At 44.0% G+C, this 25,423-nt stretch overlaps 1 protein-coding gene across 1 annotated transcript in view; it reads left to right on the top strand.

The window, feature by feature from the left end:
* Positions 1-15,084, top strand: part of LOC147114713 (KAT8 regulatory NSL complex subunit 1-like) — a 235,055-nt gene extending 219,971 nt beyond the window's left edge. Inside the window, exons 9-14 of the mRNA XM_085992579.1 lie at positions 3,071-3,231; positions 4,826-4,944; positions 6,501-6,561; positions 6,672-6,784; positions 13,380-13,632; positions 14,235-15,084. Coding sequence (XP_085848705.1) covers positions 3,071-3,231; positions 4,826-4,944; positions 6,501-6,561; positions 6,672-6,784; positions 13,380-13,632; positions 14,235-14,510 — 983 coding nt within the window. The 3' untranslated portion in view covers positions 14,511-15,084. The remainder of the gene's footprint in view (positions 1-3,070; positions 3,232-4,825; positions 4,945-6,500; positions 6,562-6,671; positions 6,785-13,379; positions 13,633-14,234) is intronic.
* Positions 15,085-25,423: the final 10,339 nt, after the last annotated feature.

The raw sequence follows: 25,423 nt of genomic DNA, 5'->3' as shown, positions 1-25,423 counted from the left end.
TCACCTACCTGCTTACCTGTGACGTCACACTTTAATTTTTTTTTTGTTATTGAATTGGAGCCACGCTGCTCCTCCCCCGCTGGCTCTGCTCTCAGGCCTCCTCTCTTTATTCTGCTCCCGCTGCCGCTCCGGTTCCGCCCAGGTCCGCTAGCCCTGGGCGTCCTTCTGTGGTTGAGGGGGCAGATGGCTTACTACCAGGCTTCCAGCAATGCTGCTGTTCACCTTCCTGCCAGTTGGCACCCAGTAGTGGCTCAAGAATGCTATCTTCCAAATTTGGCAGGGATCTCAGTGGATTGAATGTAAATGATTTATTTCTTCCACTACCCTGTGTAATACTAAGGAGCATTGACCAGAAGGACCCACGCTGTATCCTCATTCTGTGCTGGACTGGCTGATGCCAGCCGGGTCAACAGCAGGCCTCAGTATCCCTGGTTCTGATCACTGTTCACTGACCTCTGCTGGGAAGGTGTGAATGGTTGGACCATTGGTCAGAACAGGATCAAGCTCACCAGTGATTGAATAGCCTGCTGACACTCACTGTCTTGACTCACAAGTGAAGAATGGAGAAGTATAACTCTGACAATTGTTCAAGACCCTTGCAGCTTTCAAACTCAAGTAGTGTGAACCCCTGGACTGTTAGTCACACGAGGGAGAGGGGCAGTTGCATTACACATTTATACTGCACTGTTTATAGCCTTCCATCTGCTGCACATGACTGTGCAGTTTTGTTTATTACCTTAACGGCTCTTGTTGATCTGTATACACACTCTATTTTAAAGTGGGCGTAATGTAGCTTCTGAATCTGAAACAGTTCTTTATACACAGCAGCTAGTGGAAGTGCAGCAACAAATTCAGTCCCTGCAGGGACATAGGTAGAAAACTTAAAATTATACAGACTTTTTTATTTTACAGTTGCTAGATTTATAAAGTCAGCTTACCAAAGTTTGGTCACGACAGTAACCTTGAATCAGACAGTCATGGTTTTTATGGGCTGTGGGTATTTTTATCAGTTGGCCGAAAAAGGGCAGAGACATAACTTGTGAAATCACAGACTTGAGTGTGCCGCATACTTCAAAACATCAACCATCAACTAAAAGCTATAAATATTTCAACCAGGTGTTTAAAAACAAACGAAGTTAATTTCCTTCTCTAAGTTGAGTAGCAATCTCCTGGTTTTCAGGCTCCCGGGAGATTGTGTGGGTGGTTGGGGGTGTGGGGGGAAGAATAGAGGTCGTGGTGCGCATAAGTTGCACCACGATAACACGGGACAGGCTCAATGGACCAGCTGGAGTTTTCCAGTCCTTAGTTTCTGTATGTTTTTATGTAATTCTTTCTTATCTAAACTTTTTTGTTGTCTCACCTCTCTCATTCCTTTACCTCTCATTCCCTCCCCCTCTCGTGCCCTCCCCCTCCGCTCAGGCCCTCGCCTCCCCTTTCCCCATCTCTTCCCTCCCTCCCTCCCCACCCCCCCCCCCCCAAAAGGAAACCTGTCTACTTTATTGCAGTTATTTGTTATTCAGCATCTCACTCGGTGCTATTGCCAAGAGCCTCGCTTCAACCACAAAAAAGTGTCATGCAACTCAGGTGACGATGGTTGCTCAACCCGGCAATGATCAACTATGTTATAGACTGAAAGTAGAGTCCGGTTTTGCTGGGTTCTAGCACGCCATGATCATCTGTACAGTTACAGCATTTCACAGCTGTAATACCGCTGTACTGCCATAAATTCAGAGAGTCGGACAAATCCACAACTGCTGTTTTTGTTTTTAACTGTTACAATTCAAACATTTTACACAAGAACACCATGATTTCAAGACAACTTTGAACAGCCATTAACAATGTTCCCTTTAATTTTTGGGGGGTACGCGGCCCATTCAGAATACCACGCATGCACGGTTTTTCCTATTTAAAAGCCTGTGTGCTGGCTGCGCGGGAGCCGCAGGACTGCGCAGCTTAAAGTTAACCTTGGTCATTAACCTCTTAACTATTTCAGCTTCCCACAGGCTACTCCCTTTGAAACTTTCCTATAATCTAGGGAAATGATCAACACACAACTTTCCAATCCAAAAGTTAGTTCTAAGATTTATGTGAGATGATATCCTCATTAAACATACTGACTCTTTGTGGAGCAGTGTTTGGAAGGAATCCTCTGAATCAGCACCTCACCCTACAAAAATAACACACAAATAGGCCTGGCTGACTCCTACTTTGTGTTTTGTTAACTGATCTCGGCTATGATGCTGCTAGGATCAGAAGAGTATAATCACTATCCAGCAACCCATGCTGAGAAGTTAACAACAACTTGCTTTTATATAGTGCCTTTAACGTAGTAAAGTATCCCAAGGTGCTTCACAGGAGCGTAATCAGACAAAATTGACGCAAAGCCGAAGAAGGAGACGCAAGGACAGGCGACTAAAGGCTTGGTGAAAGAGGTAGATTTTAAGCAGCATCTTAAAGGAGGAGAGAGCGGTGGAGAGGCGATGAGGCTTGGAAGGGAATTCCAGAGGTTAGGGCCCAGATGGCTGAAGGCATGGCCGCTAATGGTCGGGTGAAGAAAGTGGGGGATGCACAAGAGGAGACAACAGGCCCCCACGATCAAATACCCTGCTGACATTCACCATCAGTACTCAAATACGAGAGGCTACAGTAGCCTCGTTGTTGCAAATACAAATCCCACCATGGCAAGTTGTGAAATTCAATTCAATAAGAGGGTCGACCACATCCTAAGAACAATTTTTTTTTTTTTTTTTTTTTAAAAGAGGTTTTGACAGCTCCAGGGGCTTGTGGAGCCGTTACCCAGCAAAGGTTAGCTCATTCAGGAGAGGAGAAAATGAGACAGGGAAATAAGTTCCACTGCAGAATTGTGTGCGTGCATGCATGGCCAGAGTTGGTAACTACAGCACCTGCAGGAGAGGAAATGAATTGGCGATTCTTCATTGTAGCACAGCTTGATGTGTATTAATATTGGGAGCTTTATAATGCATTACCTCTTATCTCCCAAAACATAGATAGAAATGAATGAATACTGTACTGAGCACTGCTAACCTTGTGTTACTTTCCTTCCACACAGCACTCAATAAACGACACAAAGCAGCTTCGAGTTCATCCCCGTCATTGCTGAATCCCCAGACTCCAAAACCCAGTTCAACAATGCACCAGTCACCTTCGTACACAGACACCCTTCCTTCAGTCGCACACAACCAGCCAGCATCATCCACCACTTCTACATCGGTAAGTTAAAGCATGGGTTCTTGATTTGAAATGTATCCACAAAGGCTGGGACTTCAGTTATGTGGACAGACTAGACAAGCTGGGATTATTCTCCTTCAAGCAGTGAAGGTTAAGAGGCAATTTAATAGAGTTGTTTGAAGTTATGAGGGGTTTTGATAGAGTAAATAAGGATAAATTGTTTCCACTGGCAGGAGGGTTAGTAACCAGAGGACACAGATTTAAGATCATTGATGTAAAAACCAGAGGGGAGATGAGGAGAAATTTTTTTACACAGCGAATTCTTATGATCTGGAATGCACTGCCTGAAAGGGTGGTGGAAGCAGATTTAATAGTAACTTTCAAAATTGAATTGGATAAATACTTGAAAAGGAAATACTTGCAGGGCTGTGGGGAAAGAGCAGGGAGTGGGACTAACTGGATATCTATTTCAAAGAGCCGGCACAGGCACAATGGGCTGAATGGCCTCCTGTGCTGTATGATTCTATGCTCTCAAAGCATCTTAAACTGGGTCAGGAGATATGAACTTTGCCCATATTACAAGGTATGGACCGACCCTTGCTCCCTGTAAGTGACGTCAAAAGGTTTAAAGCTTCAAGGACCAGGAGAAATTCAACTATGCTGCTGTGCTGTTTTCTATGTTCTGAGAGATTCTTACATTTTTTGTTTTTTTTAATGAATGGGACTTCCTTGTTATTTTTTTATTGTATCTGTTCTGTGCTCATTTTAAAATAACAGGATTTAAGGAAAAAATTTGCAGGGCTACGGGGAAAGGGCGGGGGAGTGGGACTAGCTGAAGTGCTCTTGCAGAGAGCCGGCACGGGCTGAATGACCTCCTGTGCTGTAACCAATCTATGTTTCTATTATTTTGATTGGTACGCATAACTGTCTAAACAGGAAGTATCACAACCACATGGCCTTAAAGGAAAGTCTATGTTTACAGTAGAAGTGTTAACTCTGGTGACCCGAGTGTGAACGGTCGATCCTGAAAACTGGATTTAGCGAGCAAGGAGCTTGGAATTATGTAGCACCTTATCATCTCAGACCATCCCAAAGTGCTTCCCAACCAACAAATGTCTTTTGAAGTGCACTCACAATTGTTATGTAGGTAAATGTGACAGCCAATTTATGCATAGCAAAGTTCCACAAGGAACAAATTTCCAGATGTTGGTTGAAGGATCAATGTTAGCCAAAACACCTGAACTCCCTGTTCTAGTGTCATGGGATCCTTTACATCCATCTGAAGAAGCAGAGGGTGCCTTGGCTTAATGTCCCATCTAAAAGACATCTTATCGCTCAGTACTGCACTGGTAACTACATTTCAAAAATATTTAATTGGCTGTAAAGCTATTTGGGATGTCCTAAGGTTGGGAATGTAAGTTCTTTGATTCTTTTAAACATGCTCCCTGCCCTGCTGTATTTCTGATCTCTTATACTCTTTTCCTCCTTCGAAACACCTTTCAGAGCTCCATCTCGTGGCCCAATCAGAAAAAACAAATATCTCTCTTTATTTTGGATTTCCAGCGTTCAAAATGATTAACTTCTAAAGAAGCAGAAAGTTGACGTTTGTAATTTTTATTCTCACTTGCTCTTGCAGTCTGCACGAAGGAGAAGAAGTGAAAATTCATTCGACATAAACAACATTGTGATTCCCATGTCCATGGCTGCAGCAGCTCGAGTGGAGAAACTTCAGTACAAGGAGATCCTGACACCAAGGTAACGCAGTGCAGCGTCACTGGGATTTCAGTCAAGTGAACAGTGGGTGTGTGTTGAAGCAGAGTCCAGAAATTCTTTTAAAAGGGAATTAGATAGTTTCAAAAAGAGAAATATGAAAGGGGTAGAAGGAGTGCGCAGGAGAGTGGAGAACACTATTGTAGACTTGATGGGCCAGATGGCCTCTTGCTGTGCTGTAACATTCCATGATTCTATGAGTGTCACCCTCGCTGCACTTTCTCTCCCTTCCTATAAGGAACCTTCTGTCTTCCACTCGATGGCTTCAGATAGACATTCAGGCAGTACCTTGTACTGAAAGTGCTGCCCCGTGACTTTCCTTCCGCCTTGGCTCAAATCGCAGAAGAGTGCTCCTTGTTGCATTAGTCTAACATTTCTGTTTCCTACACCAGTTATCCTGATGGCGTCACTAAATGGAGGGGGGGATTTTATGGGTAGCTTTGTGTTGTGCGGTGATACCTGTTATAAACTGTCTCATTTGATGTAGAACCCCAGTTTTACCTCATCAGTCTGGGCTCAGTTTGAATTCTGTTATGTAGGCAGCCATTTAGCAGGCAAAAAGATCAGCAAAAAATGAATGACCGGTTACTCTGTTTTTGGCCATGTTGGTTGAAGGAGGAATGTTGGCCAGGGCTCCAGCTTCTTCAGATAGTGTCATGGGATGTTGAACAGCCACCTAATTATGTGAACGGATCCTCAGTTTAACATCTCGTTGGAAGGACGGTACCTCCAACAAAGGAGCATGACTTCAATGCTGCACTGAAGTGTCTGTCAAGGTTATGTGCTCAAGTCCTGGGCTTGAACCCACGACCTTCTGATCCAGAGATGGGTAAAGGCACAATGTGCACCTTCAGTGCCAGGAGCTGCTTCCTTGAAGGTGTGTTACACTCTTCTCCATCTAATTGTCTCTCCTGCGCCACATACAATTTTCCCCCCAAAATAATGTGTCTTGCCCTGAACGCAGCAGCTAGTGATGGTATATGATTTTGCCACCACAGGCTCGAGGGGCCGAATGGCCTACTCCTGCTCCAATGCTTCCCCCAAGTAGCTGCTCTTATTGGAGCCTTGGCAGTGAGTGAAGCTGTTCCACCACATGGTACATCACAAGTAAGCTCAGTGCTCCTCTTGCCCAGTGTTCAAACACGCATGCTTTGCAGCTTGGGCCACTGGATAGTAATTAGGAACAAGAACTCTAATTGATTTTTTCCCCCCTCTCTAATCCTGGGATTAATTGTAGCATCTGAACTGCCAAACTAGCTGGGAGCTGACTGAGTAATCTTTGAGCTATCTTAAACGTTGCTGAATTTGTATAGATATTTGGTCACACTAAACATTGAATGCTGCTGTGGCTCAATTGGTTAAACACCCACCTCTGGATCAGAATGTCTCGGCCATTTTGTACGCAGGAAGATCTCACAAACAGCAGTGAAATGAATGCTCAGTCTTGAGATCATTTCTGAGAGATGTGATAAGATGCTATGTAGTTAGAAGCATTACTTCAAATGAGTACTGTATAATCATCTTCCATTCCTCCTTGGCAGCTGGCGAATTGCAGACGTTGAGCAGTCGAAGTTGCAGAATTGCAAGTTGGAGGATGACCAGGTAGTTTATTACATATCAGAAGTTTCGGAAAGTCCATGGAGAATTAATAAGTCTGTTTTATTTTGCTGTAAGATTTTAAACTATTCAATTGTCTATTCTTAAATACATAGTACGAGGAGATGTCTGACGAAGCCTTCCTTAATCGCCATTCCAAATGTGAGGAAATGGAACGTTCCAGATGGTGCTTGTGGTCTTCATCCAGCTCAGCCAGGCGGGGAAGCAGGTAAACATGATGTTGGAAGTTCCTGCATATTAGTTCCTGTTTATAAACTGCAAATTAATCTGGATTGCACTGTCGGTGCACAAAAATAGTTGGGAGTGGTAAAATGTTCTTCAATCCACCTCCTAAAAACTAATACCCCTCAATTGCCCACTCCCTAAAATATTTAACTGATTCTCTTTTAAAATTCCCCACACTACCTGCTTCCCTGGGCAATCCGTTCCACACATTTGCCTCCCTCTGTGTAAAGTAGATGAATCTAAACTGCCTGTGCGCCATCCCTCTTCGAACCTTGAGACCGTACCCTTTTATTATAGGAGTAGGCCATTCAGCCCCTCGAGCCTGTTCTGACATTCAATTAGATTATGACCAATTATAGAAACATAGAAGATAGGAGCAGGAGTAGGCCATTCGGCCCCTCTAGCCTGCTCCGCCATTCAATGCGATCATGGCTGATCATCCAAGTTCAGTACCCGGTCCCTGCTTTCTCCCCATACCCCTTGATCCCTTTAGCCTTGAGAAATATATCCAACTCCTTCTTGAATATATTGAATGAATTGGCCTCTACTGCCTTCTGTGGTAGAGAATTCCACAGGTTCACCACTCTCTGGGTGAAGAAATTCCTCCTCATTTCTGTCCTAAAAGGCCTACCCCTTATCGTTAAACTGTGACCCCTGGTTCTGGATTCCCCGACCATCGGCAACATCCTCCCTGCATCTAGTCTGTCCAGTCCGGCCAGAATTTTATAAGTTTCTAAGAGATCCCCTCTCATTCTTCTAAACTCCAGCGACTGCAAGCCCAATCGACCCAATCTCTCCTCATACGTCATTCCTGCCATCCCAGGTGAATCTTCGCCTAACTCCTTCCATGGCAAGAATATCCTTCCTCAGATACGGCGACCAAAACTGCACACAATACTGAAGATGAGGTCTCACCAAGGCCCTGTACAACTGCAGCAAGACATCCTTGTTCCTGTACTCAAACCCTTTCGCTCTGAAGGCCAACATACCATTTGCCTTCTTAACCGCCTGCTGCACCTGCATGCTTATCTTCAGCGACTGGTACACAAGGACACCCAGGTCTTGTTGCACTTCCCCTTCTCCCAATCTATTGCCATTCAGATAATCTGCCTTCCTGTTTTTGACACCAAAGTGGATAACCTCGCATTTATCCACGTTATATTGCATCTGCCATGCTTCTGTCCAATCACCCAACCTGTCCAAATCATCCTGTAGTTTCTCGGCATCCTCCTCACAGCACACACGCCCACCCAGCTTTGTGTCGTCTGCAAATTTGGAGATATTACATCTAGTTCCCTTGTCTAGATCATATATATATATATATTGTGAATAGCTGGGGTCCAAGGACCGATCCCTGCGGTACCCCACTAGTCACTGCCTGCCATTCGGAAAAAGACCCGTTTATTCCAACTCTTTGCTTTCTATCTGCCAACCAGTTCTCTATCCAAGTCAATACCTTGCCCCCAATCCCATGTGCCTTAACTTTACACGCTAATCTCTTATGCGGGACCTTATCGAAAGCCTTCTGAAAGTCCAAATACACCACATCCACTGGTTCTCCCTTATCTATTTTACTAGTTGCATCCTCAAAAAATTCCAGTAGATTAGTCAAGCACGATTTACCCTTTGTAAATCCATGTTGACTTTGTCCGATCCGGTCACTGTTTTCCAAGTGCTCTGCTATTACATCTTTTATAATGGACTCTAGCATTTTCCCCACTACCGATGTCAGGCTTACTGGTCTGTAATTCCCCGTTTTCTCTCTACCACCTTTTTTGAATAGTGGGGTAACATGAGCTACCCTCCAATCCATGGGTACTGTTCCAGATTCCATCGAATTTTGGAAGATGATCAGCAATGCATCTACTATTTCTAGGGCCACTTCCTTAAGTACCCTAGGATGTAGATTATCAGGCCCTGGGGATTTATCGGCCTTCAATCCCATCAATTTCCCTAACACCATTTCCCAACAAATACTGATTTCTTTCAGTTCCTCCCTTTCATCAGACCCTATGTTCCCTGACATTTCTGGGAGGTTATTTGTGTCCTCCTTTGTGAAGACAGAACCAAAATATGTATTTAATTGGTCTGCCATTTCTTTGTTCCCCATTATAAATTCCCCTGATTCTGACTGCAAGGGACCTACGCTTGACTTCACCAATCTTTTTCTCTTCACATATCTATAAAAGCTTTTACAGTCAGTTTTTATGTTCCCTGCAAGCTTACTCTCATTCTATTTTCCCTTTCTTAATTAATCCCTTTGTCCTCCTTTGTTGAATCCTAAACTGCTCCCAATCCTCTGGATTACTGCTTTTTTTGGCCAATTTATATGTCCTCTCCTTGGATCTTATACTATCCCTAATTTCCCTCGTTAGCCACGGTTGAGTCACCTTTTTTGTTTTTTTATGCCAAACTGGGATGAACAAATTCTGTAGTTCATCCATGCGGTCTTTGAATGTTTGCCATTGCCTATCCACCGTTAACCCTTTGAGTGACATTCCCCAATCAATCCTACCCAATTCGCGCCTCAGACCATCGTAGTTTCCTTTATTTAAATTCAGGACCCTAGTCTCTGAGTCAACTACTTCATTCTCCATCTTAATGAAGAATTCGATCATATTATGATCGCTCCGACCCAAGGGGCCTCGTACAACAAGATTGCTAATTAATCCTTTCTCGTTACATAATACCCAGTCTAAGATGGCCTGATCTCTGGTTGGTTCCTCGACATATTGGTCCAGGAAACCATCCCGTAAACACTCCAGGAATTCCTCCTCCACAGTATTGTTACTAATTTGGTTAGCCCAATCTATATGTAGATTAAAGTCACCCATGATGACTGCTGTGCCCTTTTTGCACGCTTCTCTAATTTCCCTTTTAATGCCATCCCCAACCTCCGCATTACTGTTTGGAGGTCTATATACCACTCCCACTAACGTTTTCTGCCCCTTGGTATTTCTCAGTTATACCCATACAGATTTCACATCATCAGAGCTAATATCCTTCCCAGCCTTCGCCACCCTGGAGCCATGTTTCTGTAATCCCAATGAAATCATATTTGTTTACCCCTATTTGCGCAGCCAATTCATCCAACTTTTTACGAATGCTCCTCGCACTAAGACACAAAGCCTTCAGGCTTGTTTTTTTAACGCTCTTAGACCTATTAGAATTATTATTTACTGTGGCCATGTTTGATTTAAACCGTTGATTTCTCTGACTGCCACTTTTGTTTTTCTCCTTCCTATCTTTTGCTTTTATCCTTGTTTCCCTTTCCTCTGTTCCCCTGCTCAGGTTCCCAACCCCCTGCCATTTTAGTTTAAACCCTCCCCCAGAGAACTAGCAAACAATCACCCGAAGACATCGGTCCCGGCCCTGCCCAGGTGTAAACCGTACGGTTTGAACTGGTCCCACCTCCCCCAGAACCGGTTCCAGTGTCCCAGGAATTTGAATCCCTCCCCCTGGCACCATTCCTCTAGCCACGTATTCATCTGAAATATTCTTCTATTTCTACTCTGACTAGCACTTGGCACTGGTAGCAATCCTGAGATTACTACCTTTTGAGGTCCTATTTTTCAATTTACCTCCTAACTCCCTATATTCAGCTTTTAGGACCTCATCCTGTTTTTTACCGATATCGTTGGTACCTATATGCACCACGACAACTGGCTGTTCACCCTCCCCTTCCAAGATGTTCTGCAGCCGCTCTGAGACATCCTTGACCCTTGCACCAGGGAGGCAACACACCATCCTGGAGTCTCGTTTGCGGCCGCAGAAACACCTATGTATTCCCCTTACAATAGAATCCCCTATTGCTATAGCTCTACCCCTCTTTTTCCTCCTGTCCTGTGCAGCAGAGCCACCCCTGGTGCCAGGAAGTTGACTGCTGCTGCCTTCCCCTGGTAAGCCATCCCCCCCCGATCAGTATCCAAAGCGGTATATCTGTTTGAGAGGGAGATGGCCACAGGGGACCCCTGCACTACCTGCCTGGGCCTACTACTCTGCCTGTTGGTCACCCGTTCCCTTTCTGCCTGTGCCACCTTTATCTGTGGTGTGACCAACTGATTAAATGTGCTGTTCACGACGTCCTCAGCATCGCGAATGGTCCAGTATGTATCCAATCGCTGCTCCAGCACCGCAATGCGGTCTGCCAGTAGCTGCAACTGGACACACTTCCTGCACACATGGTTGTCAGGGACACAGGAAGTGTCCCTGAGTTCCCACATAGCACAATTTGCACCCCAACTCCATTTACCCGCTTTTGCTTTATCCCTTTTGTACCCTTAGTTTGTTTCCCTTCTCTCCTCCTCCTATTACCTAGCATTCATCCTCATCAAATGCCATTTGCCATTCATCAGCCCACCTTCCTAGCCCATCCAAGTCCCTTTGTATTTGGTTTACCTGTTCCCTATTGTAATTTGCTGTCACCTGAAAATCTGGACATAGAAACATAGAAGATAGGAGCAGGAGTAGGCCATTCGACCCCTCGAGCCTGCTCCGCCATTTAATGAGATCATGGCTGATCATCCAAATTCAGTTCCCTGTCCCTGCTTTCTCCCCATATCCCTTGATCCCTTTAGCCTTAAGAAATATATCTAACTCCTCAGCGTAATCCTGTGCTCACTCCAAATCTACACGTGAGCACTTCCCAGCAGGTGTGACTGCATGGCAAGCAGGAGAAGGAAACCTGGGTCGGTTTCCACCCCAGCTTGAAGGGCACTGAGACAAATGATCGCTCCCCTGCTGATGCCCGACATTTGCTATATTTGTTCGTGGGAAACAGCTGATGAGGCTGCATTTATTGCCCGTCCCTAGTTACTCTGAGAAGGTGGTGCTGGGACACTTGTGTTTTTACAACTGGATGGCTCATTAGCCCATTTCAGAGGGTGTTAAGAGTCAACTATGTAGTTTGGGGCTAGTCATATGTAGGCCAGACCAGGCTGGGATGGCAGAATCTCAGAGACTTTCGAATCTATTCATTTCAGTCCTATAGTGGGTGATATCTTTGCTCAGTAAATTGTCGGAAGGAGCTTCCACTTGTAATATTTATTAGTGAGTTCCTGATGTCAGGCCACAGACTGGTCTTGTCCAGCTTCACTTTTTGTTGTTGTTGAGAGCAAGTTTTGCTGTATTCAAAGTGTTTTATCATTCTTAGTCTATTTATGCCATTGTCACTGGGCTGAAACTCCCTCGGATCTTCCTCTCGATACTCCAGGAGAGAAATGGAGAGAAGAGAAGTGTTTTTTTTATAAATGTTCTTGCTGCCTTGCACTTCCAATGATGGCTCATTGGGTAAATGGACTACATCGTTCAGTACTGAGACATACAGATCAGCAAACTCCTCGACTGGATCCTTGTTCTGCCTGCTTTTAGCCAGGGTAGAGATTTTTTTTTTCATTTTATTCGTTTTTATGGGATGTAGGCGTCGCTGGCAAGGCCAGCATTTATTGCCCATCCCTCATTGCCCTTGAGAAGGTGGTGGTGAGCCACCTTCTTGAACAGCTGCAGTCGTGTGTTGAAGGTACTCCCACATTGCTGTTAGGGAGGGAGTTCCAGGATTTTGACCCAGCGACGATGAAGGATTGGCAATATACTTCTAAGTCAGGATGGTGTGTAACTTGGAGGGGAACTTGGTGGTGTTCCCATGCACCTGCTGCCCTTGTCCTTCTAGGTGGAAGAGGTCGCGGGTTTGGGAGGTGCTGCCAAAGAAGCCTTGGCAAGTTGCTGCAGTGCATCTTGTAGATGGTACACACTGCAGCCACGGTACGCCACGGAATGTTTAAGGTGGTTGATGGGGTGCCAATCAAGCGAGCTGCTTTGTCCTGCATGGTGTCGAGCTTCTTGAGTGTTGTTGGAGCTGCACTCATCCAGGCAAGTGGAGAGTATTCCATCACACTCCTTACGTGTGCCTTGTAGATGTTAGAAAGGCTTTGGGGAGTCAGGAGGTGAGACACTCACCGCAGAATACCTAGCCTCTGACCTCTTGTTGCCACAGTATTTATGTGGCTGGTCCAGTTAAGTTTCTGGTCAATGGTGACCCCCCCAAGGATGTTGATGGTGGGGGATTTGCCAATGGTAATGCCGTTGAATGTCAAGGGGTGGTGGTTAGAATCTCGCTTGTTGGAGATCGTCATTGCCTGGCACTTCTGTGGCACGATTGTTACTTGCCACTTATCAGCCCAAGCCTGAACATCGTCCAGGTCTTGTTGCATAGGGGCTCTACAATTGGTCTCCGTGTCCCTGAGAGGATTTCAGCACTGGTTCCCACTCCTGTTCGCTGCCCAGTGACTCCACTGGGAAGTGATTGTGTGTGGAGGTCAGGCTCAGCTCGCTGGTCAACACGTGATTTAATAGTCTGCGAACTCTATTCAGAATCGCACATGAATTGACTGCTGGGGAGAGATAGTGACAAACAGTTAAAGCTCGAGTTGCTGGCATGAGGGAAGAAAATTGGGTGTGGGGCAAGGGGAAACACACAGGAGATTGATTGGTGTCCTAATGCCAAAATTAGAACCAGCTAGTGAAGAAATGATATTTTGGATGAAGGTCCTTACTGAATATGGTTTCCTTCTGGTTTCCAGATCTTCTAACAAAGCTGATGGCAGGTCTACCCCACAACCACAGCAAGCAAACCCTACAACTCCTCAGCCCGCGTCACCTGACAGTGGATTTCACTTACTCAACGACGACCCCCACACGCCCTCGTTCACTGGCCCCGTCAGCCCCGAAGCCTACTCATCGCTCAATTCCTTCTCAAAAGATCGCACAAGAGTCCTATCCTTCAGCGAGGACACGCGGTCGTCTACGCCTGAGGTCACAGATGATGAAGTACAGGTACGTTTGAAGTATCTGTAGTAGATTCAGAATCTTGGGTCTGTGCACACCTCTATCATAAATCCCTATGTCTACTGTTACGATGGAAACCGCATAATGCTGTGTTGTCCAATATAGTGCTTTGGTGCCTCATTTATTGATGGTGGCTCCCTTTTAGTGATTTACAACTAAAAAAAGACTTGCATTTATGTCGCACCTTTCACAACCTCAGGATGTCCCAATGCGCTTTACAGCCAATTAAGTACTTTTGAAGTGAAGTACAGTTGTAATGTAGGAAACTGAGTGACTTCAGTGGGAAATAAAGTTGACCACATAGCATGGAACTTGGGCTACATGCAGGTCCCTTCCCTGAAGAACATTAGGGAACCAGTTCGGTTTTGATGATGAACTGTACACTTTCATGGTTATTTTTCTGGTGCAAGCCCTCAAATTACTAGATTTATCGAATTAATTTTCCCAACTTGCCACATGGGATTTGAACTCATGGTTGCTAGTCCACTACTGCACTGCAGTACCTCAATATCAGTCATAGGAGAGAAAATTGGGGTGGTGGGGGAGCACATTTTACATATTCTAATAATGCATTTTATTTATTCTCGTAGATGGTGCAACCATGGGAGCCAAGGATATTTCCCTTATCAGCTGAAGACTTGGAAGTATTGAAAGGATATACCAACTCCCTTAGAGAAAGCCGCTACGAGCGGCCTAGGGACCTGCACTGGCTGTCAGCTAACAAGCCTGGCATGAGGACCGAATCTGCCGAGTGTGCCCCTTCGTTGACGGAGGCTCGGAGTGCCCCCCCGTGTTTACAGGAAGACAACAGTTCAGACTTGAGATTGACTCTGGCGATAGAAAATGAGCGAAGTATGGATAGGTGAACTCGACGCACCCAGTAAATTAATAACCGGGCCCTCGGAGCAGACACATCTTGTATATACATGCTGTATCTATATATAAATATATATAAAAACAGAGAGAAAAACTGTTATTTTGTTTTTAATGTTTGATATTCAAACATCTATTTTTGAGAGAATGCATATATAATAACTTCTATTAAGTGGGCTTTTTTTTCCATTTCTTTTCAAGTCGATGTACTGTAAATTGTACCATTTGGGGGAGGGGGGTAGTGGCCAGGGGAAACAGTCACAAATGTAAAGAATATAAGGTCCTGTATGTAAAAGTGATGTCAGTCTGTGCCAACAAAACAGGAAGGGAAAGCTTTAGAGAGAGAGAAAAAAAACTTTTTAAAACAAAAAAAATTAAGGCGGGGGGAGGGGGCAGGAATCCTCATTGGAAAGAGTAGAAATAGTTTCTCCTGTTGCAGTAAATCCTTTGGGCTTGTCTTCATTAACACTGCTGAATTCTAGAATACTTGTGCTGTTGTATAGCATGCCCGAGGAGTGGTCGACTGACTGTACTTTCCCTATATTAAATTACTACGGTTCTTGTTTACCACTCGTGTTTGTGCTCTAACTCTCTTTATCCAATGCGCTCTCGTGCAGGGCTGCTTGCTAACTTTTATCGAATTTCGTAGATTAGCAGGTAACATAAAAGGGAACCCAAAAGACTTTTATTAACATGTAAATGGGTAGTCAAAGTAAGGGTGGGGCCGATTAGGGACCAAACAGGAGATGATCTTTTGGAGGCAGAGGACATGGCCAAGGTACTAAATGAGTACTTTTCCATCTGTCTTCACTAAAGAGGATTCTGTCAATAAAGGAAGAGGTAGTAGAGCAATTGGAAAGGATAAAAATAGATAAAGAGGTAATTAAAAGATTGTCAGCGTACAAAGTAGAAAACTCACCTAGTTGGATGGGATGCACCCTAGATTGCTGAGGGAAGTAAGGGTGGCGATAGGGAAAATTCTGGCCAAAATCTTCCAGTCCTCTTTAGAAATGGGAGTGGTGCCACAGGACTGGAGGATTACAAATGTTATACCCTGCTCAAAAAAGGGGAGAGGGATAAACCTAGCAACTACAGATCAGTCAGCCTAACATCAGTGGTAGGGAAACTTTTAGAAACAATAATCTGCAACATAATGAATTATCACTAGGAAAAATATGGGTTAATAAATGACAGCCAGCAGGGATTTGTTAAAGGCAAATCGTGTTTGACTAACTTGATTGAGTTCTTTAATGAAGTAACAGAGAGTGTTGAGAGTAGTGTGGTTGCTGTTGTGTTTCTGGACTTTCAAAAAGCATTAATAAAGTACCACATAATAGACTTATTAGCAAAATTGAAGCCCATGGGGTTAAAGGGGCAGTGGCAGCATGGAAACAAAATTGGCTAAGAGAAAGCGAGGAGTAGTGGTAAACAGTTATTTTTCAGACTGGAGGAAAGTATACAGTGGTGTTCCCCAGGGGTTGGTGTTGGGACCACTGCTCTTTTTGATATAAATGACCTGGACTTGGGTATACAGGGCATCATTTACAGATGACACGAAACTCAGAAATGTAGTAAACAGTGAGGAGGATAGTAACAGACTTCGGGAGGACATAGACAGACTGGTGAAATAGGTAGACACGTGGCAGATGCAATTTAATGCAGAGAAGTGTGAAGTGATGAATTTTGGTGGGAAGAATGAGGAGAGGCAATATAAACTAAATGGTACAATTTTGAAGTGGGTGCAGGAATAGAAAGACGTACTCAAATCTTTGAAGGTGGCAGGGGCAAGTTGAGCAGACTTAAAAAAGCATATTGGATCCTTGTCTTTATGAACAGAGACGTAAGAGTACAAAAGCAAGGAAACTATGCTAAACTTTTATAAATCACTGGTTAAGCCTGAGCTGGAGTATTGTGCCCATTTCTGGACACCACACTTTTAGGAAGGATGCCAAGGCCTTGGATAGGGTGCAGAGGACATTTACTAGAATGATACCAGAGATGGAGAGGGAGGTATTGATTAAAGAAATTATTACAGCTGTGAGGAGGGATGATATGTTGGAGGGATCATCAAACGAGGCCATATGGGTCGAATTGAAAAACAAAAAAGGGGTGATCACACTGCTGGGAGTGTACTACAGACTCCCAAACAGTGAGAGGGAGATAGAAGAACAAATATGTAGACAAATTTCTGAAGTGCAAAAACTATAGGGCAGTAATAGTAGGGGATTTCAACTACCCCAATATGAACTGGGATAAAATTAGTGTGAAGGGTATCGAAGGTGCGGAATTCCTAAAATGCATCCAGGAGAACTTTTTTAGCCAGTATGTAGCAAGCCCAACAAGGGAGGGGGCGGTTCTGGACTTCGTTTTAGGGAATGAAGCTGGGCAGGTAGAAGGCATATCAGTGGGGGAGCATTTTGGTGCTAGTGACCATAATTCTGTTAGATTTAAGGTAGTTATGGAAAAGGACAAGGATAGACCAGGAATAAAAATTCTAAATTGGGGGAAAAGCAAATTTTGCTAAGCTCAGAGGGGATTTAGCCATAGTGGACTGGAAACAGCTACTTGATGGTAAATCAGTGTCAGAGCAGTGGGAGGCATTCAAGGAGGAGATCCGGAGGGTTCAGACCAAATATGTGCCCTTAAAGAAAAAAGGTGGGAGTAACAGATCTAGAGCCCCCTGGATGTCTAGAGACATACAGGGTAGGATAAAGAAAAAAAAGGGAGGCGTATGACAGATACTGAGGGCTAAATACTCCAGAATCTTTAGAGGAGTACAGAAAGTGCAGGGGTGCAATTAAAAATGATATTAGGAAAGCAAAGAGAGAGCACGAAAAATTCTTGGCAGGTAAAATCAAGGAAAATACAGATGTTTTATAAATATATTAAGAGTAAGGATAACTAAAGAAAGGGTAGGGCCTATTAGAGATCATGAGGGTAATCTGTGTGTGGAGGCAGGAGACGTCGGTAGGGTTCTTAATGAATACTTTGCATCTGTTTTCACAGAGAGGGGCGAAGCAGACATTGCTATCGGGGGGGAGGAGTGTGAAATAATCATAAACATAGTGAGAGAGGAAGTATGAAGGGGTTTACTAGCTTTAAAAGTGGATAAATCCCCAGGCCTGGATGAAATGTATCCCAGGCTGTTAAGCGAAGCAAAAGAGGAAATAGCAGAGGCCCTGACCATCATTTTTCAATCCTCTCTGGCTTCAGGTGTGGTGCTGGAGGACTGCTAATGTGGTACTCTTGTTTAAAAAGGGAGAAAAGGATAGACCGAGTAATTACAGGCCATTCAGCCTAATCTCGGTGGTGGGAAAATTATTGGAAAGAATTCTGAAGGACAGGATAAATCTTCATTGATCAAGGAAAGTCAGCGCGGATTTGTTAATGGAAGGTCATATCTGACAAATTTGATTGAATTTTTTGAGGAGATAACAAGGAGGGTAGATGAGGGTAGTGCATTTGATGTAGTGTATATGAACTTTAGCAAGGCTTTTGATAAGGTTCCACATGGCAGACTGGTCACAAAGTTAAAAGCCCATGGGATCCAGGGCAAAGTGTCAAGTTGGATTCAAAACTGGCTCGGAGACAGGAAGCAGAGGGTAATGGTTGATGGGTGTTTTTGTGACTGGAAAGCTGTTTCCAGTGGGGTTCCACAGGGCTTCGTACTAGGTCCCTTGCTTTTTGTGGTATATATCAACGATCTTGACTTGAATATAGGGGGTATGATTAAGAAGTTTGCAGATGATACTAAAATCGGCTGTGTGGTTGATACTGAAGAAGGAAGCTGTAGACTGCAGGAAGCTATCAATAAATTGGTCAAGTGGGCAGAACAGTGGCAAATGGCATTCAATCCGTAGAAGTGTGAGGTAATGCATTTGGGGAGGGCTAACAAGGAAAGTAAATGGTAAGACACTGAGTAGTGTAGAGGAACAAAGGGACCTTGGAGTACATGTCCACAGATCCCTGAAGGTAGCAGGCCAAGTAGATAAGGTGGTTAAGAAGGCATACGGAATGCTTGCCTTTATTAGCCATGGCATAGAATACAAGAGCAGGGGGGGGGTGGTGGTATGCTTCAACTGTATAAAACACTAGTTAGGCCTCAGCTAGAGTACTGCGTGCAGTTCTGCTCACCACATTACAGGAAAGATGTGATTGCACTAGAGAGGGTACAGAGGAGATTTACAAGGATGTTGCTGGGAGTAGAGAATCTTAGCTATGAGGAAAGACTGGATAGGCTGGATCTGTTTTCCTTGGAACAGAGGAGGCTGAGGGGAGACCTTATTGAGGTGTATAAAATTATATGGGGCATAGATAAAGTGGATAGAAAGGACCTATTTCCCTTAGCAGAGGGGTCAAAAACCAGGGGGCACAGATTTAAAGTAATTGGTGGAAGGTTTAGAGGGGATTTGAGGGGAAATTTCTTCACCCAGAGGGTTGTGGGGGTCTGGAACTCACTGCCTGAAAGGGTGGTAGAGGCAGGAACCCTAACCACATTTAAAAAGTACTTGGATGTGCACTTGGGATGCTGTAACCTGCAGGGCTACGGACCAAGAGCTGGGAAGTGGGATTAGGCTGGATAGCTTTTTGTTGGCCGGCGCGGACACGATGGGCTGAAATGGTCTCCTTCCGTGCTGTAACTTTCTATGATGCGGGACTTCGGTTAGTGGAGAGACGAGAGAATCTGGGGTTATTCTCCTTAGAGCAGAAAAGTTAAGGGGAGATTTGATAGAGGTGTTCAAAATCCTGAAGGATTTTAATAGAGTAAGGAGTGGCAGAAGGGTCAGTAACCAGAGGACATAGATTTAAGGTAATTGACAAAAGAACCAGAGGTGAGATGAGGAGAAATCTTTTTACGCAGCGAATTATGATCTGAAATGCACTGCCTGACAGGGTGGTGGAGATAACTTTCAAAAGGGAATTGGATATATACTTGAAAAGGAAAAATATGCAAGGCGTTTCAAAGAGCTGGCACAGGCATGATGGGTCAAATGGTGTCCTGTGCTGTATCTTTCTATAATTCTATGAATGCCATTAAGTGTCTCGCTCGAGGGAATGCTGCACTGAGACTGAGTGGTGCTGGGGCCCTGTTTGTACCTGCAGTTTCCCCGGTAGTACCTGGTTTCAATCACAGTTTTCCCTTCATAGATGTTTTACAGCACATAGGGAGGCCATTTGGCCCATTGTGCCTGTGCTGGTTCCATGAAAGAGCTATCCAATTAGTCCCACTCCCCTGCTTTTTCCCCCATATCCCTGTAAATTATTCCTTTTCAAGTATATATCCGATTCTCTTGAAAGTTGCAACTGAATCTGCTTTCACCACCCTTTCATGCAGTGCGTTCCAGATCATCATAATCACCCTTTAAAAAGAGGAAAAAACAATGAACAAATCGCTGGACCAGGAGTTGTGTTTGAATGTGGCTCTTTTGTTTGCTCTATGGTAACTGGAGTCATTCACCCTGCCTACTGACAGAATTCCTTGCTTTCTTGTGCTGGAGAGATTGAAAGTGAGAGGAAACAGCTCTGAACCTCATGCCCTGTCAACATCTTACTGCTGAACAGACCTTGACTGGGGAGGCCAGCGACACAGGAGTCAACAAGTCTGGTGAAGGCTACGGGAAAAGGGCTTCAATTGCCTTGCAGGCTTTATTATGTGCACATAACATTAAACAGTTTAGGTGCTGACTGAGGGTCTCTTCATACCAATGTACACTGGTGAATTCAACACAAAAAAAAAAGCCCTCGTACTTCCTCTCACAAAGAGGATGCTTTCATGGGTGCCAGCAGCCCCATGTACGTCATCCAAGCGGTCATTCTTACTGTCTGGGCCTCAACACTTGAGTGTGGATCGACTGTTCGATCACATGGGAGGGGAAAGGATGGCACCATACCCAAGCCCAATCACGTCCGAAGCCGCACAGCAGCTACTTTCTGGCAGGGTTATTAGATAACAACTGGTGCGTTTAGGAGAGGAGGTGAGAAAACGAGTTAAGGAAGAAAGCACTCTATGTTTCTCATACACTAGATAGCGCAGTGTTGTACCAGGACTGGCGTGATGAGAGGGTAAGATAGCATGGAAAGAGGAAGAGGAAAAGCCATCCAGGTCAGAAGCCAGCTCTGTCTACAGACCAAGTACAACCTATCTGATTGTGGACACCATTTTCTGATGGAAACTGCTAAACAACCAGTTCCTAATCATAAAAGCTAATTGAGCACAACATATTTATCCATTCTCATGTCTCCTGTTATTCAACCCTGGTGTGCTACTGACCACAGGCAATATTGCCTTCCTCCTCTCTGCCACCGACCCCCTCATCCCACGCCCTCCCCCAGTCTTATTAAGAGAGAACTTGCATTTATATCGCGTCTTTCACAATCTCAGGACATCCCAATGGGCTTTACAGCCAATGAAGTACTTTTGAAATGTAGTCACTGTTGTATTGTAGGGAAGCATAGCTGCCAATTTGCACAAGGCTATGTTCCACAAACAGCAGAGATAAAATACCAGATAATTTGTTTTAGTGATGTTGGTTGAGGGATTAATATTGGTCTGGACACCTGGGAGAAGTCCCTGCTCTTAGAATAGTGCTATAGAATCTTTTACATCCACCAGACAGGGCCTCGTTTAACATCCCATTAAAAAGATGGTATCTCTGACAGTGCAACACTCCCTCAGTTCTGCACTGGAGTGTTAGCCTAGATTATGTGCTCATGTCTCTGCAGTGGGGCTTGAACTCGCAACCTTACTGACTCAGGCGAGAGTGCTACCATTGAGTCAAGGCTGACGGGAGTCAAGGCTGACGGGACCCAAGCAAACAAATGTTTATTTAGTGTCTTATGCTGAACTGTCTTAAGTGCTTCACACAATTAACTTTTTTTTTTGAAGTGCAGCACCTGTTTCATAGAAACATAGAAAAATAGGAGCAGGAGTAGGCCCTTCGAGCCTGCTCCGCCATTCAATATGATCATGGCTGATCCTCTATCTCAATACCATATTCCCACTCTCTCCCCATACTCCTTGATGCCTTTTGTGTCTAGAAATCTATCTATCTCCTCCTTAAATATATTCAGTGACTCGGCCTCCACAGCCTTCTGTGGGAGAGAATTCCACAGCTTCACCACCCTCAGTGAAGAAATTTCTCCTCATCTCAGTCCTAAATGTCCTACCCTGTATCCTGAGACTGTGACCCCTTGTTCTAGACCCCCCAGCCAGGGGAAACATCCTCCCTGCATCCAGTCTGTCTAGCCCTGTCAGAATTTTATACATTTCAATGAGATCCCCTCTCATTCTTCTAAACTCTGGTGAATACAGGCCTAGTCGACCCAATCTCTCCTCATACGACAGTCCTGCCATCCCAGGAATCAGTCTGGTGGACCTTCGCTGCACTCCCTCTATGGCAAGTATATCCTTTCTTAGGTAAGGAGACCAAAACTGCACACAGTACTCCAGGTGTGGTCTCACCAAGGCCCTGTACAACTGTAGTAAGACATCCTTGCTCCTGTACTCAAATCTTCTTGCAATGAAGGCCAACATACTATTTGCCTTCCTAACTGCTTGCTGCACCTGCATGTTTGCTTTCAGTGACTGGTGTACAAGGACACCAGGTCCCTTTGTACATCAACATTTCCCAATCTATTACCATTTCTGTTTTTCCTACCAAAGTGGATAATTTCACATTTATCCGCGTTATACTGCATCTGCCATGTATTTGCCCACTCACGCAACTTGTCTAAATCACCGTGAAGCCTCTTTGCATTCTCCTCACAACTCACAATCCCATCTAGTTTCGTGTCATCAACAAACTTGAAAATATTACAACAGAAAATGCTGGAAAAATTCAGCAGGCCAGGCAACATCCGTGGAGAGAAAATAGAGTCAACTTTTCGGGCATTTGCTTCCCTCATCCAAATCATTGATGTATATTGTGAATAGCTGGGGCCCAAGCACTGATCCCTGCGGTACCCTACTAGTCACCGCCTGCCACCCCGAAAAAGACCCATTTATTCCTACTCTGTTTCCTGTCTGTTAACCAATTTTCAATCCATGCCAGTATATTACCCCCAATCCCATGTGCTTTAATTTTGCACACTAACCTCTTATGTGGGACTTTATCAAAGGCCTTCTGAAAATCCAAATACACCACATCCACTGGTTCTCCCTTATCTATTCTACCAGTTACATCCTCAAAAAACTCCAGTAGGTTTGTCAAACACGATTTCCCTTTAATAAATCCATGTTGACTTTGTCTAATCCCGTTGATACTCTAAGTGTCCTGTTATCACATCCTTTATAATAGACTCTAGCATTTTCCCTACAACTGATGTTAGGCTAACCGGTCTGTAGTTCCCTGTTTTCTCTCCCTCCTTTTTTAAATAGTGGGGTTACATTTGCCACCCTCTAATCTGCAGGAACTGTTCCATAATCTATAGAATTTTGGAAGATGACAACCAATGCATCCACTATTTCCATGGCTATCTCTTTTAGTACTCTGGGATGCAGATTATCGGCCCTGGGATTTATCGGTTTTCAGTCCCATTAATTTCTCCAGCAGTATTTTTTTTACCAATACTAATTTCCTTTAATTCTTCCTTCTCACTAGACCCTTGGTTCCCCAGCATTTCTGGTTAGTTATTTGTGTCCTCTTCCGTGAAGACAGAACCAAAGTATTTGTTTAATTGCTGTGCTATTTCCTTGCTCCCCAGTATAAATTCTCCCGTTTCTGACTGTAAGGGACCTACATTTGTCTTCACTAATCTTTTTCTTTATGTTCCTTGCAAGTTTACTCTCATACTCTATTTTTCCCCTCTTAATCAAACTCTTGGTCCTTTTTTGCTGAATTCTAAACTGCTCCCAATCCTCAGGCTTGCTACTTTTTCTGGCAACTTTATATGACTCTTTGGATCGAATACTATCCTTAATTTCTTTTGTTAGCCATTGTTGGGCCACTTTTCCTTTTGTGTTTTTGCACCAGAAAGGAATGTATAACTTGCAATTCATGCATTCGTTCCTTAAATGTTAGCCATTGCCTATCCACCGTCATGCCTTTTAATGAAGCTCCCCAATCTATCATAGCCAACTCACTCCTCATACCTTCGTAGTTTCCTTTGTTTAGATTTAGGGTACTGGTTTCGGATTGGACTTCTCCACTTTCCATCTTAATGAAGAATTCTATCGTGTTATGGTCACTCTTCCCTAAAGGACCCTGCACAACAAGATTATTAATTAACCCCTTGTTGTACAATACCCAATCTAGGATAACCTGTTCCCTAGTTGGCTCCTCAACGTACTGGTCTAAAAAAGCAGCTCGTACACACTCCAGGAATTCATCCTCCACAGTATTATTGCTAATTTGGTTTGGCCAGTCTATATGTAGATTGAAGTCACCCATGATTACTGTAGTACCCTTGTTACATGCATCTCTAATTTCCTGTTTGATGTCATCCCCTACATTACCACTACTGTTTGGAGGCCTATAGACAACTCCCACCAATGTTTTCTGCCCCTTGGTGCTTCTTAGCTCCACCCAGACTGATTCTACATCTTGATTTTCTGAGCCAATATCCTTTCTCACTATTGCTCTGATTTCATCCTTTACTAACAACACCACCCCACCTCCTTTTCCTTTTTGCCAGTCCTTCCTAAATATTGAATATCCTTGGATATTCAGCTCCCAGCCTTGATCACCCTGCAGCCATGTCTCCGTAATCACAATTATACCGTATCCGTTTATCCTTATTATTACGAATGCTTCGTGCATTCAGATACAGTGCCTTTAGATTTGTCTTTTTAACATTTTTAGACATTTAACATTTTTTTGTACTATGGCCCTATTTGTCTTATCATTTTTTCTTACCCGGACCCTGTTTGTTAGTGCACTCCTTTGTTTGTACACTCTGTCCCTTCCTGACACAATCTGGTTATCCTTACCCCAATCACTTTCCTGCACTGCTTCCTTGTCTTTTCTCTTTTAGCATTCTAGATTTCTCTCCACCGGGACCCTTATTTAGTTTCATTGGCAAACGCGTCACCATTCTGTGCCAGTGACATCTTGACAGACAGCAATGAATGCAGGAGACTGGAAGATTTGCAGGCCAAGTGAAATTATTCCTTATTATTACAAGACAGTTGAACAAGGGAGATCTCCAGCACAGTATCCAACGGTTTCCTAATTGATTCTAGAGATTTTGCCTTCACTATTCCCACCATTCTATTCCACATATTCTTCATTCTTGAGGATGGAATTCCTAATATCAGTCCTGAATTTCCTTTCACTAGTTTGACTCTGTGCCCCACTTAGAAGTGTTTCAGATGTACTTTCTCTCCTGTGACATTGCTCACTTGTAATCTGGAGCATGTTTACAAAATCAAGCCGTTCAGTCTGCATTGGTGTTTATCCTTCACATGAATAGTCGTCATAATCCCATGTGGCTGCTTTATCATCATCATCCCTTTTCCTTTAGCTCCTACTCTTCAATGTTGACATGGTCTCTGCTTCAATCACTAACTCTGATAGCGCATTCCACAGCCTCACAAATGTCTGGGTAAAATATGTTTCCCCTGCTCTCTGTTCTAAATCACTTACGTTTAATCTTATCTCTCTCCCCTCATTCGAGGCTCCTCAATTACTGAAATAGTCTGTTTCTATCTACACTGTCCCATCCTTTCATAATTTTAAATACCTTTCAAATCACCCATAATCTCCAGTGTGCTAATGAAAACAGTCCCAATTTTACTAATTCCTAATTACTCAATTCTTAATACCAGGCAGCATCCTAGTGACTCTGTGTTGTACCTTCTCTACTGCCCTAACATCTTCCCGATTGTGTGCAGCCCAAACTGCATAAATACGCCAACTGTGAACTTGCTGCAGGTTTTATGTAAATTCACCGTTATATCTCAACATTA

Source organism: Somniosus microcephalus, chromosome 7, assembly GCF_052327205.1.
Source record: "Somniosus microcephalus isolate GS21.2 chromosome 7, FLI_Smic_1.0, whole genome shotgun sequence".
Lineage (NCBI taxonomy): Eukaryota > Metazoa > Chordata > Chondrichthyes > Squaliformes > Somniosidae > Somniosus > Somniosus microcephalus.
The sequence above is the reverse complement of the archived record's forward strand: the minus strand, read 5'-3'. Positions and strand labels throughout refer to the sequence as shown.